This window comes from Sinocyclocheilus grahami, unplaced genomic scaffold (assembly GCF_001515645.1).
Source record: "Sinocyclocheilus grahami isolate Dianchi unplaced genomic scaffold, SAMN03320097.WGS_v1.1 scaffold454.1, whole genome shotgun sequence".
NCBI lineage: Eukaryota > Metazoa > Chordata > Actinopteri > Cypriniformes > Cyprinidae > Sinocyclocheilus > Sinocyclocheilus grahami.
Window position 1 is genome coordinate 695292 of NW_015505633.1, and position 14070 is coordinate 709361.

General features: G+C 37.7%; 1 protein-coding gene across 3 annotated transcripts in view; it reads left to right on the forward strand.

Annotated features, from left to right (window-relative positions):
• LOC107552637 (retinoic acid receptor RXR-alpha-B) overlaps window positions 1–14070 on the forward strand; it is a 69784-nt gene that overhangs the window by 35228 nt on the left and 20486 nt on the right. For all 3 annotated transcript variants that reach the window (XM_016234569.1, XM_016234570.1, XM_016234571.1), the window contains exon 3: window positions 10583–10827. In XM_016234569.1, the coding sequence (XP_016090055.1) occupies window positions 10583–10827 (245 nt within the window). The remainder of the gene's footprint in view (window positions 1–10582; window positions 10828–14070) is intronic.

The window sequence follows — 14070 nt, forward strand, 5'->3', positions numbered from 1 at the left end:
ACCATTGACGGACAGAGGAGCATGCTGAGTGCGTGCTCTCCTGAAATCAACAACAATCTCCTTCATCTTCTCCACATTCAGAGAAAGACTGTTGTCACTGCACCACCCGACCAGGCGGCTCACCTCGCTCCTGTAGTTTGTCTCATCTCTGTTGCTAATGAGACCCACTACAGTCGTGTCATCCGCAAACTTGATAAGGAGGTTGGAGTTGTGTGACGGTGTGCAGTCGTGGGTCAGCAGAGTGAAGAGGAGGGGGCTCAGCACACATCCTTGGGGGGCCCCAGTGTTCATTGTGATGATGCTGGATGTGCTGCTGCCGACCCGTACTGCCTGAGGTCTTCCAGTCAGGAAGTCCAACAGCCAGTTGCACAGCGAAGTGTTGAGCCCCAGCTGGACCAGTTTGTGAATGAGCTGTTGAGGGATGATTGTGTTGAATGCTGAACTGAAGTCTATGAACAGCATTCTGACGTATGAGTCTTTTTTGTCCAGGTGTGTGAGTGCTGAGTGGAGGGTAGTGGCGATGGCGTCATCGGTCGAGCGTTTGGACCGATATGCAAACTGGAAGGGGTCCAAGGAGGGGGGGAGGGCAGACTTGATGTGGTGCATGACTAGCCGTTCAAAGCACTTCATGAGGATGGGGGTAAGTGCAATTGGATGGTAGTCATTGAAGCAGGATGGAGACGACTTCTTCGGGACTGGAATGATGGTGGTAGCTTTGAAGCATGTGGGGACAACAGCCTGACTTAGCGAGATGTTGAAAATGTCTGTGTGTCGGTGAGTTCCACTGCACAGTCTCTCAGTACACGCCCAGGAAGTTGTCAGGACCCGGAGCTTTGCGTGCGTTGATCCTGCTGAGGGATCTCCTCACGCAGTCCGGGGACAGCGTCATCACCTGGTCGCCGGGAGGAGGTGGAGTCTTCTAATCTAATCTAGTAATTTTATTTAACAAAGCAAAATTTAAATATTCCCAAATATCCATTCTGGTACACGTACCCCAGTTTATTAATGATCGGTTTAGTCTTATAAAAATCTTCAAACAGTCAAACCAGACCATATTTAAAATCAGTCACTCATGAATCAATCATTAAAGCATTGAGTTCAGAGCATGTCAGGTCTGTGATCTATTCAGACACGTTGCCACTGTATGTTCACCGTGACATTTCGACTAATACAGTGCTCTCTCACTGGCCCCTGGACTCCTGCGAGCAGTTCTCTCCATACCAGCAGTTCATATCTGTCCATCTTTGTGCAAACACGTGTAGCCGAGTGTGTCCGATAGCGCTGGCTCAATCTCACAGGTGGCTTATAGAGAGCGAGCTTTCTCCCTGCACTACAGAGACGCTTATCTGATTGTCTCATTCACTCTAGTCTTGTAGTGGAAACTGATAACATTTGAGTTTCAGGGACCAGCTTCCCATGCCCTGAAATCACACAGACATTGGAGCTATTCTGTGCCTGTAACCTGTGCATTAGCATGGTTAACATGAAGCCTGCGTTTCTGCAAATAATATAAAGAAAATGTTTTGTTTAACATGTCAACACCATAAGGACAGCAGATGCTTGGCCTGATATCTGACACAGTCAGCAAGAGCTTTAAACAGGTGCATTACCTTGGGCTCTGCTGCTTATATTAGCTCAACTAAAACAATCTGCTTCGACTTCATAAATGTGCGGCAGCTTCCTGGATCAACATCCTTGGTGGTACCAGGACAGTAATTCTTTCAACCAATCAGATTTCAGGACTTGGGCAGAGTCATGAACACAGCTCCCACACAGTTTGTGCTATGGACATTTCTGATGAAATTCAAGAGCTTTCTGACCCTCCATAGACAGCAAGGGTACTACCATGTTCAAGGCCCAGAAAGGTAGTAAGGACATTGTTAAAAAAAATCCATGTGACATCAATGGTTCAACTGTAATTTTATGAAGCTACGAGAATACTTTTTTGTGTGCAAAATATAAAATAAAAACACATTTCCTTGAAGGGATAGTTCACCCAAAAATGAAAATTCAGTCATTATTTACTCGCCATCATGTCATTCCAAACCTGTATGACTTTATCTCCTCTGATAAAGATACTTTAAAGGTTATTGGGAACCAAACAGTTATGGTGGCCATTGACTTCCACTATATGGAGAAAAAAAACACTAAGATATTTATCAAAATATCTTATTTCATGTTTGACAGAAGAAAGAAAGTTATACAGTCTTGGAATGACACGAGGGTGAGTAAATAATGACAGAATTTTCATTTCTGGGTGAACTATCCCTTTAAGTCATTGAAAAGAATGTATGTGAAGTTTTACTTAAACCAGTAGATATTTGAATATTTACTAGCATGTACTTTTAAAAAAAAGAATGACATGGGATACTTTTAATATTTTTTATTTATTTTTGTAAAGACTCCTTGTAAAACTTTTTATGTCTACAGGTTTTGTAGATATCAAAAAAGTCCAAGTGAAGTCTCAAGTCAATTGCTTATGAGTCTAATTCAAGTCTACAATGAATTTTTTGACTCCCAGACATAAGTCACCATCTCTGCCAACAAAAGTTTTAAAATCTTGGGAATCACCGTGGGAACTTGGCATCTTTTGAGATGTTGATTGCTATTAGTCATTCACATATGAAATTTCTCAGTGATACTAAATCAGATGAAAGCAGTAAGATTTATATCAAGCATCCAGTTGAACTTGTTCACAAAACATTTTTAGGCTGACCACTTTGTGATATACGTGATGTACTGCCTCTGTCTGTCAGTTCTTGGTAAAAGCTTGTTTAAAATGAATTCTCTCTGGAACTGAGATTGAAACATTATGGCGGTCGTTTCAAATGAAACCCAGAGGGGGAAAGAGGATCATGAATATTTCAGATATCTCAGTGGCTGCTTGTGGTTTATACCACCAGACAAAAAAATGCAAATGCTGATGCATAGAGATCATCAGATCATTTTTCCTTTTCTTCTCTGAACAGGATGAAAAGTGTTGTAAATCGTGGGTCCTGTTGATCTGTTTTTAATTTCAGAGCAAGTCATCACATTTTTGGCATTCGTCATGAAATAATTTGCCCGAAGAATGAATTCAAAAGATTTTGTGTCTCAACTGGGATTAAACCTGTAGAGGAAATCCTGGATGTTCAGTTTCAAAATATTTATCCTGTCTTTGTTCAAAGTTTTCATTAAAAGTGACAGCCGGAGATGAATCATATAGATTAGTTACTATGCTTTCTGTTATTCACCACCATGAGCAACTGCATATTTCCTTTAGTGCTGATTATCTGGGGATTTTGAAACGGTCGGATGAATCTTTAGTCCAGACTTGTACAGTATGACACCAAATTGGCAGTGTAATTAATTCTCAGTGGATTGGATAGTCTGGTAATTTGTCTGCAGCGTATGTGTGTGTGTGCGTATGAATATATGAAAGCGTGTGTGAGTGTATATGTGTGTGGGAGTGAGAAATGGTGTGAATGAGCATGTAGTATTACTGTATGTCGACTGAATGTCCTTCCTGGACCTTATGGCCACACGCACTGTGTTTGAGTAGATCTGTGAAGGAAGATGAAACAGAGAAGAGAAATAAGGTGCTCAGGAAGCGTCAGACTAAACACATTAGCGAGGGTTTGATTTAAACACTCTGTGCTGATTGAATGTAGGAAGCCACGAAACCACTCTCTTCCTCTATATTCAAATGACTCTGCAGCACTGCCAAGCACAGAGTGAATTGAAAACAGACTCATCTGGGTTGTTTGACTGATTCACCATGCTTTTAGCTCAAGTGTCTTGTTTTGTACCTGTTTAAAGAGATCAGTCCCTAATCATCTTTGGAGTTACAGAGTGTTGACCTCATCAACAATACTGAGTCAATAATTACTCATCACCATGCTTTTTTATTAATAGGTCTCATATGTAGGAATATGGATTTAAACGATCCTATAACCCTTAGTATTACATTGGCAGATGACGAGCTAACATATGAATAAATCCCATATGGGCTTGCATCTAAGGCGGCACCAAGATGTCATAGAGGCATGGGCTTTTTTGTGGAGATTTGGCAACCACCTAGCAATGCTCCAGAACAACCATCCATAACTGCACAGCAGCACATTAAAAAAACACTCAATATGCCTTATCAACAACCTGGAAATAACCAGCACCCTTCATTGCAGTGGTGAGTACACACACACACACACAAAACACAAAACATAAAATTTTCTTAAGGAAATATCAAGAAATAAATAATGCTACAATAATGTAAACTGAAATAGGCAAGGTTTTTATATCGTACATAAATAATAGAGTGGTAATTCAAAGTGTTTTACATAAAACTGATTTAAATAGTAATAAATATAAAATAATAAGAATGTGAAGACAAATAATAAATAATAAAAGATTCATATGAAATAAAAATAACAGTGAAGTCAGTAAATACACAACTAACTGTATTTGTAGAATAAAATAAAATAAAATAAAAACAAATTAGAAGGTTAAAAAATTCTCACTCTTTCTGTGCTTCAATTTCAGTAGTATTGTGAGTTCTGATCTTATATACACATCCATGCGGTTCAGCAGTGTGTTGTGTTGTGATGAAGTCAACACTCTGCTTTGCCTTCACATCATCCCTCATCCTCTGACTAATCAGGCCTGTGCTCCGCTTCTCGCTGCCTCATTAGCGAACTGTAACGATGTTTTGCTCAAAAACATTTTGCTTAGGCTGGCGGTATATCCTTATCCCCTAGTCTGTTTATCTCCCACCCTTGATTTACATTTCAGTGAGTAGGTGTTTGTGGTGATTGAGTAAACATTTTGTGTGGCAGTATTTATACAGCGGTCGAGTCAAGATTGTTGTGTTTACGTGATAAGACCAGATCATTTTCTTAATTGACACAGAGAGTCTACTGCTTGTCTATATTAAAATAAAACAGAGCCAAAACTCAGGGTTGAGATAGTAATGGCGAGATTGTGTATTCCATGGGTTTAGCTTTGAAACGGGACATATATTTGTGTGTGAGTTTTTCAGAAAATTATTAGAGTGTGTTTTACAAGAAAACACAATTTCAGTCTTTCAAATATTCATGTTTAATTCAATTTGTTACTTGCCATTTCTTTCGTTATTTGTTACATTTAATAGCAGTTTCTGAGTGAAAATAATTTCAAAGTAAATCCTAGACCAAATTTTGTAGACCAATTTTTATGTCATACTTAGGCTGCCGTTCTCAGTGGAAGAATCTGAGCTGTAAATCTTACTGTCAGCATGTGGTCATCTTAGGGAGAAAGCCACAATTTTCTGTTCCTCAGAATAGCACCGATTTTCATTCAGAATTAGTTTTGTGGTATGTGTGTGTGGGGATACACTTTGAGCCGTCTAATGATCTTCCTACACACCTTGTTTATGATCTGAAATGTTCTTCCAGTGCTCTGGGAATGTGTGTATAGGTGTGTGTTGATGTTCATAGTCTATGTGAATGTACTCTACATGCCTGTATGTACCTGTGCCCACAAGTTGTGTAACGCTGTAGGCTGTTATACGTTGTGTTCATGTGTGTGGTGTGTCATCAGAGACACATATTGCCGGTCGTCATTTGTTGCAGACTCTTACTCTGTCATGTAGATGGGGTGGGAAACTAGATCAAAACCCATTTGAACTGTCCAGTGAGAGCTCTCAGCCAGATCATTGAAAGGAAACATGAGTGTGCGTGAGGTTTCCCCTCAGTTTTTTTGTACTGTTCAACATGTCCATTCACCACTTTTGAGTCTTCTCATGAACAAATGCTGCTGACAGTCTGCAGGGCTGGTTTGGGTTGGCGGAAAGAATTCCTGGCGTAAATCCAACCTGACAAATCTTAAACTTACTGTAGCTTCTCAGATCCTTCAGTGGTTTGGTTTCATATTGTTATGTGCATCATTAAAGGGATAGTTCAGCCAAAATTCATCATTTACTCACCTTCAAGTGTTCCTAAACTGTATGACTTTATTTCTTAAGTGAAACATAAAAGAAGATATAGCTTAGTGGGTTTTTTTCAGTGGTGACTGTTTGGCTACCAACATTCTATAAAAAAATAGCTTCTTTTGTGTAGAAAAGAAGGAGGTTTGGAATGACATGAGGAACGTAAATGATGAAAGAAATATAATTTTTAAGTACAAATCTTTTCTAGGAGGATTTTTATATTGCATTTTGATAATCCAGTGAATTAAATATTTTGCAGATTAAAGGTTCTTATTTTCCCCTTTTATTTAGAACTTGGTGAATGCTAACCAAAAGATAAGATTATTCAGAACAACTGAAGTTTGTCATAAATGCAAAAACAGCATCATTATTTTACATTTGAGTGGAAAGCAAGAAGCGAAACAGTCAAACTGATATTATAAAACATTGTACTGACTCTAAAATTCAATATACATGCACATGTTTACACATTCTTGAATTCTGTATTAATACAGCAAGTTTTGTCTTATCTGGGACACACCCCACTCTGTTTTTTTTTCTCTCGCATTTTTATGTCTTCACCATTCTAACTTGTTAATATCTACAATCTGATAACAGCACACATATATTTACCCTAGTATTTATAGACAAATGTATTAATGTCTGTACCTGTAGGTGTATATAGGTAATGTACATCATATAGCATCATATAGCCCAGCACTATTCAGTCCTATATTGATATTCTGTCAAATTAAACTCATTGTAAACTTGTTTTAAGGTAACAGCAGTACACAGTAGTTTCCATTTCAACTTTTCTCTGGACTTGTTAGGGCATGTGATATAAAAGAACCTTGCTGATTTCAATAGAATAACGTGATTGTGTTCATGCTTTTTCAATAGACACGAATAAAAATCATATTACAGACTTTCTTTGTGCAGAGAGTGACTAATGGCCTTCAGAAAGTTTCACAATAGACAGAGTTAGAAAATAAGCTGGTGTGAGGATGATGTTTCAATATGAGATTTGCTATGGCACTTGAACATTGACCTTTTCCTGAGATGTGCTGCTGCATGTATAGAAAGATTGACATTGTTTTCATTTCGCTCAAGGTCTTGTAGCTGTGAGGGGAAAACAAGGATGAGTAATTAAGCCCTCTGTGTGTTCTCAGCATGTGTTTACTGTCTCTCTAAAGAGAAGGCGAGTTGTGGCTGAAGTTCACTGTCTTATCAGAGCAAACAGTGTCAACAAAACAACTGACTGTACTGTATATAAGTGCATATGGAAGAGCAAACACACACACACACACACAAAAACAGATGTACAAAGAGCATAAAGAGTGTGTAAGAGTCCTCACACATGATTAACATGATTATACATCATACTTAAATACATGATAATTAATGTTTTTGGGGAAAACGTCTCTTATGCTCACTATGACTACATTTATTTGATCATAAATACAGTAAAAACAGCAATATTGTGAAATATTTTTTACAATTTTAAATAACTGTTTTCTAATGTCTTCAGTTCACTGTTTTACTACTGTCTTCAGTGTCACATGGTCCTTTAAAAATCATGCTAATATTCTGTGGATAAGGAAACATTTATTATTATTATCAGTGTTGAAAACAGTTGTGCTGCTTAATATTTTTGTGAAAACCTTGAGACTGAGATTTTTTGATGAATAAAAAGTTCAAAAAACCAATTTATTTGAAATAGATATTTTTTGTAATAAAATAAGTTTTTACTCATTTCATTATTTCCATGACATCCACTTGTCTTGTTCTGCATTGAAAATAACTGTAATATAATTAATTTATTATCTATTTATTTGTATTATTTTCAATATTCTCTATTTTATAATATAGTTTAATATAATGTAACTATTAGAGCCTGACCGATATGGGTTTTTTGGGGGCCGATGCCGATACCGATATTAGGGGATAAAAAAGATATATCGATACCGATATATCGGCCGATGTTCTTTTTGTGTAGGCTATTTTATAGTACAGTATAGTCAAAAGTTTGGACACACTTCCCATTCGTGTGTCCAAACTTTTGACTGGTACTGTATATAGAATACAGTATATAGCCTACATAAACAGAATATATATACATAAACACATTTTTTGCAATGATAACTCTAATGTGGTGATCAAACACTTATAATAATGTGACAAACATAGGCCTATGTAGTTGAGGCAGGGTATTTAACAATTTAACAATAAACTTTATTATTCAAAATGAGTCTGACATCAGTGCACTTAACAGTAAACTTCACTTCACTTATTATAAATAACTTAAATAACACAAATAGAACAAAAAAAATATAAATTGAATTAAGAAATGAAACAAGGTAACTGTGTAGGGCAAACAAGCTACTGCCAAACCAACAGGGGCAGGTTTATGCAGGAAGCACAGCTTTTCCAAATGTAAACATCTAAAATGAATAAATAATAATAATAAATAATATTTTTTTTCACAAATTCTGTGTTGTGTATTTTCTGGTAATTAAATGAACATGCAGAAATTTGTATTTAAATCTTTTTGCAGTTTAATATTCACAGACACAGTCTATATATACTGTATGTACTGACCTGTTTTTTACTCATTCATCAAAAATAAGAATTCCATGAAATTCCGCAATATACAGTAAATTCCATGTTTTCTGCATCGCAGAAATCATAGGGCCCTACTAATGTAGCAAACGAATTTGATAAGCTCATTGTGAGAGTAAAAAACGGGGACATTGTTTATTTACTTAGCATTGAGTCTCTCCAACTAGGTGACACCGTAGCATTAAATCCCAATTCAACAGACTCAAGCCACCACCACACTGCCGTCTATTGGACTGCAGAAAGATACTAACTTTTCAACCTGCTACGTAACTGACTGTACTGACAAACTATGATGACACAGTGTCTGCGCCGCAACAGGACACGACAAAGCAACCGTTGAAAATCATTTGAACTTTGTGTTAGCACGTCATAAATAGAACGAGGCATCAGTTTACTGCATCCAGTATAGACAACATCACTGATTATAATGGGTTCTATTCTACACCGGACAAATTTCGGGAGGAGCATGCGCAGATAATTAACACAGCCAATCCCTCATCAGTAATTACATATTCTATCCAACCAGCACAAGAGAGAACCCCTGTAAATAATCAAAGCAGTCTTACCTTTGTTATCTCTAGTCTTTCAGCATCCCTCCACCACCCCGACTCCTCACCTTCAGCCCATTCCTACCCACGGGTAGGAGCACTTGGGGGGAGCGCTCTGGGTCTGGGGTAAAAGCTGAGCTCAGACCCCTCTCCCCGGACAGGGGGAGTACCCTGGGCTCGAGAGTAATTACCGAGCTTGGAGCCCTCTCCCCGGACAGCATGCCAAATACGCATAACCTTTACTCAGTTTATTATATGTAAGTGTGAACTCGTGAATGTATTTTGTCGCGCCGCGCGATGTGACCGATGTGATAAGCATGAGTTCTGGGCTGCAGCGCGGCCGGTATAAACACCAGCTGAGTGGCCCCGATCAGCTCCGGTGGCCGTGACACATGCTTTAATGCACCGCAGACGCATGGCGTGATGTGCAGATCAGCTCTAGTCTCTAACGTCACTGAATCTGCCGTTAAAAATGAACCATCCATTCATCATATCATCATGCAAAACTAAGAATTAGAATTATTTAGGGCTGCACAATAAATCGCATGCAATATTTAACGCGCATCTTGTCAGAAAGCCGGTTCTGTAATCAGCGGTAAATCTCCATCACGTGCGTGCTTTCACATTGAGCAGCATTAACTACACAGAGCCGTTGTTCACTGACGAGCTGCGCAAGAAAATCGCGCGAATATGAACGTGGTTTTGCGCAGCTCGTCAGTGAACAATGTCTGAATGTCTGATAAGATGCGCGTTAAATATCGCATGCGATTTATCGTGCAGCCCTAGAATTATTGTAATGTGACGATCAAATATAGGTGCGGGTGGGTGGCGGGTGGATAATTTGAAGCAGCAGACTCGGGTGAAGTTTGAGCTCATCTGCGCATCTCTACACTACACTGACCTGGGTCACGAGTAGCAAACAATGGAGCGCGCTGGACAAACTAAGTAATTACACCATTCAAAACTTAGAAGCATTTAATCTGTGTTATATGTTCTGTAAAAAAAAAAAATCATATCGGTGGCATATTCGCTGATACGATATATCTGCGACAGGCTCATATCGGCCGATAATATCGGCAAAACGATGTGTCAACTATGTTATTTGTCATAGTTTACTCTCTCCCTGACCCCTTGAATTAAACACAGCTTTTCTTGCCGCACAGTTTGAAAAAAAAAGTTTAGTGTCAATATGTGGTCTTTTTGGACTAGAGTGGAAGTTTGAAGGGTGGAAGAAACATTTACATTGTACATTAAACTCTTTTATTTCTAAAGTTAAAGGATAATTTGCCCCTTTGAGAGAAGAACTTTTAAAATGAACAGGTATTTGTACATCAAGTTCACATTCTTAAACTTTTTTTCCAAATTATTAAACCATTCAGTGGCTCTGTAAAAAGGCAGAACAAAAACACAATGCCATTGTTTACCTCCCAAAGCAAAATATTCCTTAAATTTCCTGTGTGGGTTAACTCTTTTTTTTCCTCTCGCCATCCTGCAGACTCCTCTGGTCAGCTCTTGTCGTCTCCTCTGAGCTCCTCCATGGGTCACCGAGGCATCAGTAACCATCCTCTCCACCCGCCCCTGCTCAGCCCGTCCGCCATGAACTCCAACCTGGGTCAGCTGCACTCGCCCATCAACGGCCTGCCCTCGCCGTTCCCCATCATCAACTCGCCCATGGGCCACCCCTCCATGAGTGGCCTGGCCTCCACTAGCATGACCTTCAGACCCAGCCTGAGCCCACAGGTAAGACGTCACTGCATTTACTCTGGACTTATTTAACAGCTTCATAATGAATTGCTGTGGGCAGCAGCACTGAGTCCTACTGCAGATTTTTTCAGAGGCTTGTAGCTGATCAATTTTTTTTTCTCGGGTGTGCTCGGGCTGAACTTGAACTGAATTTTCCTGCTGAATTGGCTAAACTTGACCTGAACTCTGCTGGAAATTAAAGATCTATTTTAAAGAGTCGGATTGCTCAAATGAGTTTGATTGCACAAGTATGTGATGCACAAAATCACACAGACAGACACAAACATTTATTCGAATCATTACCTCTATTATTTAATCAATCAGACAATTTAGTAGAGTTTTGAAAAATTGCTTTTAATGGGCTTTTCTTGCTACAATGGGACATGATCATCTGCTTGTTCATTGCAAATGTAATTGATTTGGCAGTAGTGGAGAAGGCTGTCTGCATAACTCAGAGCTCAAAAAGCTCTTCTAAAATTTCTCAGTGGTGAAAAATGCCAGCAATTATAAAGTTTGGACATTCAAGGTCTTTAGAAATGCATAAATAGTTTCATTGCATTTTCCATATGGCGCACACATGCATACACACTCTTTACCTCATTAATTTTAGCTGTCAGAGTTTAGTGATGTTTTGAAAAATCACAGCAAATGAGCTTGTCTCGCACACTGCAGCCTTCTGCTTATTCACAGAAAATCTAATCAATTCAGCATCGGTGCTATTGGCTTTATGATTGGGTTTTATTTAATAACACGTAGCTTAAAAGGCTCTGCTGAAGCAGCGTTTCATTGGTGGAAAATGCAGCTACTTTTAAATTTTTGTGGTGTTATTGGATTTCTGTTAAATCCCTCTCAATATGAGCTAGGTTTTATGAGAAATCATACAAGAAATATTACAGTTTCCAAGTGATGTAATTCCACTTTTTTATTATTATTGTCTAAATTTGATTTCCAGGAAACTAGCTTGGTCTGTTATATTTAAGCATATCTGTAGGTGGTTCAGGTTTTTTGTTGTTGTTGTTGTTGTTTTTTTACTTTTCAAGGGTACATAGATAAGAAGTAAACAGATAAACACTTAAAGTAGGAATTTGTGCTCAAGTATTTAGGTATATAACTTTCTTTTGTACGGTTGAGTGAAATGAAAAAAATGATTAGAATGCAGGTGGAATTATTTCTGATCGTGTTTTTTGTAACACGTAGCTTCGTCAAAAATAAACTTCATGCTGGATTTTAATAATTGAAGAATATACAAGGAAACATAAAGATTATTCAATTTAAATGTTAAATTTAAAATGACTTTTTAAGATTTGAACACCAAACCTGGTGGTTTTGCACTTTACAGAACTTTGCATACTCTCATTAACTACAGGAAAAAAAGTCAAATAAAAAATTAGAAAGTAAATCATTCAGATTTTATCTTTTGCCATTATGATACTATCTAATATATCGACGCTTAAAGGTTTGATTTTAGAAGAGTTATGGAAAGATAATTCTGAATGTTTGAGTGTTTGTATGTTTTTCTTTTAGCATAATTATTTCCTGTTTTACCTTTTTATAGAATGTGTCACATCATATTACATTTTTGGTTGATTGTCTTTGAGGTTAAATACAAAAAAGTAAATTAAATACTTTTCATAGTAGCCAGTTGTCATTTGATGACAATATTTTGGCAGTGTAAAGTGAGGAACATCAGGGCATGTTTTATAGCAATGATAATATAATTGACTGAACAAATGTTTTGAACACTGAATTTTTTCATTTCACTGGAGTTGTAGAAACGCTTTATTTGACTGTGTTTGAATTACAAATGTAATCATTAACGTATAACTTTAAATCTGTAGAGATAAGCGAGATGGATTTGAGTCAGACTTTGGCACAGTGAAATCACTGAGTGCCTGCCAGAGTCATTGGAGAATCAGTAAAACCATTTAGTGTAACTCAAGTCATACCAAATAACAGCCTTTTATAAATTCATTTGAAGACCGTGGGGTTTTATCAGACACCAGATGGTATATGAGAACTGAAATCCCTGCAATACAGTTTAAGATAAACCACATGCTATACTCGTTATGAAAATGTTTTCCCTCATATTGCCTCCCTCCCACTACCAGTAGTAAAGTGTTCAGTCGTTGCTGTTGTACCCTGAAATGGAAACAAGTTCCCATTAACAACAAGTTTGGGTTGGCATAAACACAATGGACTTAATTTTTTCTCCCCCCACCTAAGTTTCATGTCAGACAGCTTTAATTTGGCTACTAAATGGAGAAGGGGAGTTTCACATTAATGGTGTTGCCTTAAGTAATGGTGTATGGGCTTAAGGAGAGGCGTCTTGGAAGTGCCCTGGCCCCCATTCATCCTCATTAGCCTCGTCAGAGTGCTTGATCTCTGACCGCATGGTGTCAAACACGGCCTTAGTGTGCCACATGGGCCTTCTACTTTTTATTGGCATGCTAAATGGGTTCAGAAGAGGCCCGGTTGGGGATTGGTCAGGGCCCAATCGCACAGGAAATGAGCTGGCTTGTTAAAAACTGCAGCTTAGCCATGTGGTGTGTGTCAGAATGAAACTCTTTTAACACCCAGCCAGTTGACTCTCCTCATACACACAGACAGATACACAAACGACCAGTTAGCTTCTACTTTTGTCCACTACTGTTCAAAAGTTTGGAATCAGTAAGATTTAATTGTTTTTGAAAGAAGACTCTTATGTTCACCAATGCTGTTTATTTATTTTTATTATTACGAGCACGTATTATTACGATTTAAAGTTGTTGTTTTTTTTAAGTACAGTTTTCTGTTTTAATATACTACATTTTTAAATGTTAAGAAGTCATAAGTCTCTTATGTTCACCAAGGCTGCATTTTCTTTTTATCAAAAACATAGTTGCAATCATATTATAGCAATTGAAAATAACAATTATGCAATATATATTAAAATGTAATTTATTCTTGTGATGTAAAATTGTCAGCATCATTACTCCTGTCTTCAGTTCTAATATGCTGATTTGGTGCTCTAGAAACATTTCTTATTATTATCAATGTTGAAAACAGTTGAACTGCTTATTATCTTGGTTGAAACTGATACATTTTTTTTCAGGATTAGAAAAAAATAGAATGTTCAAAAAAACTAGTCTTTTGTAACAGCCTACGTTTCTTTACTTACATTTTGGATAAATTCAGTGCATCCTTGCTGAATAAAAGTATTAATTTCATTAAAACAAATAATAAAATATATATATATATATA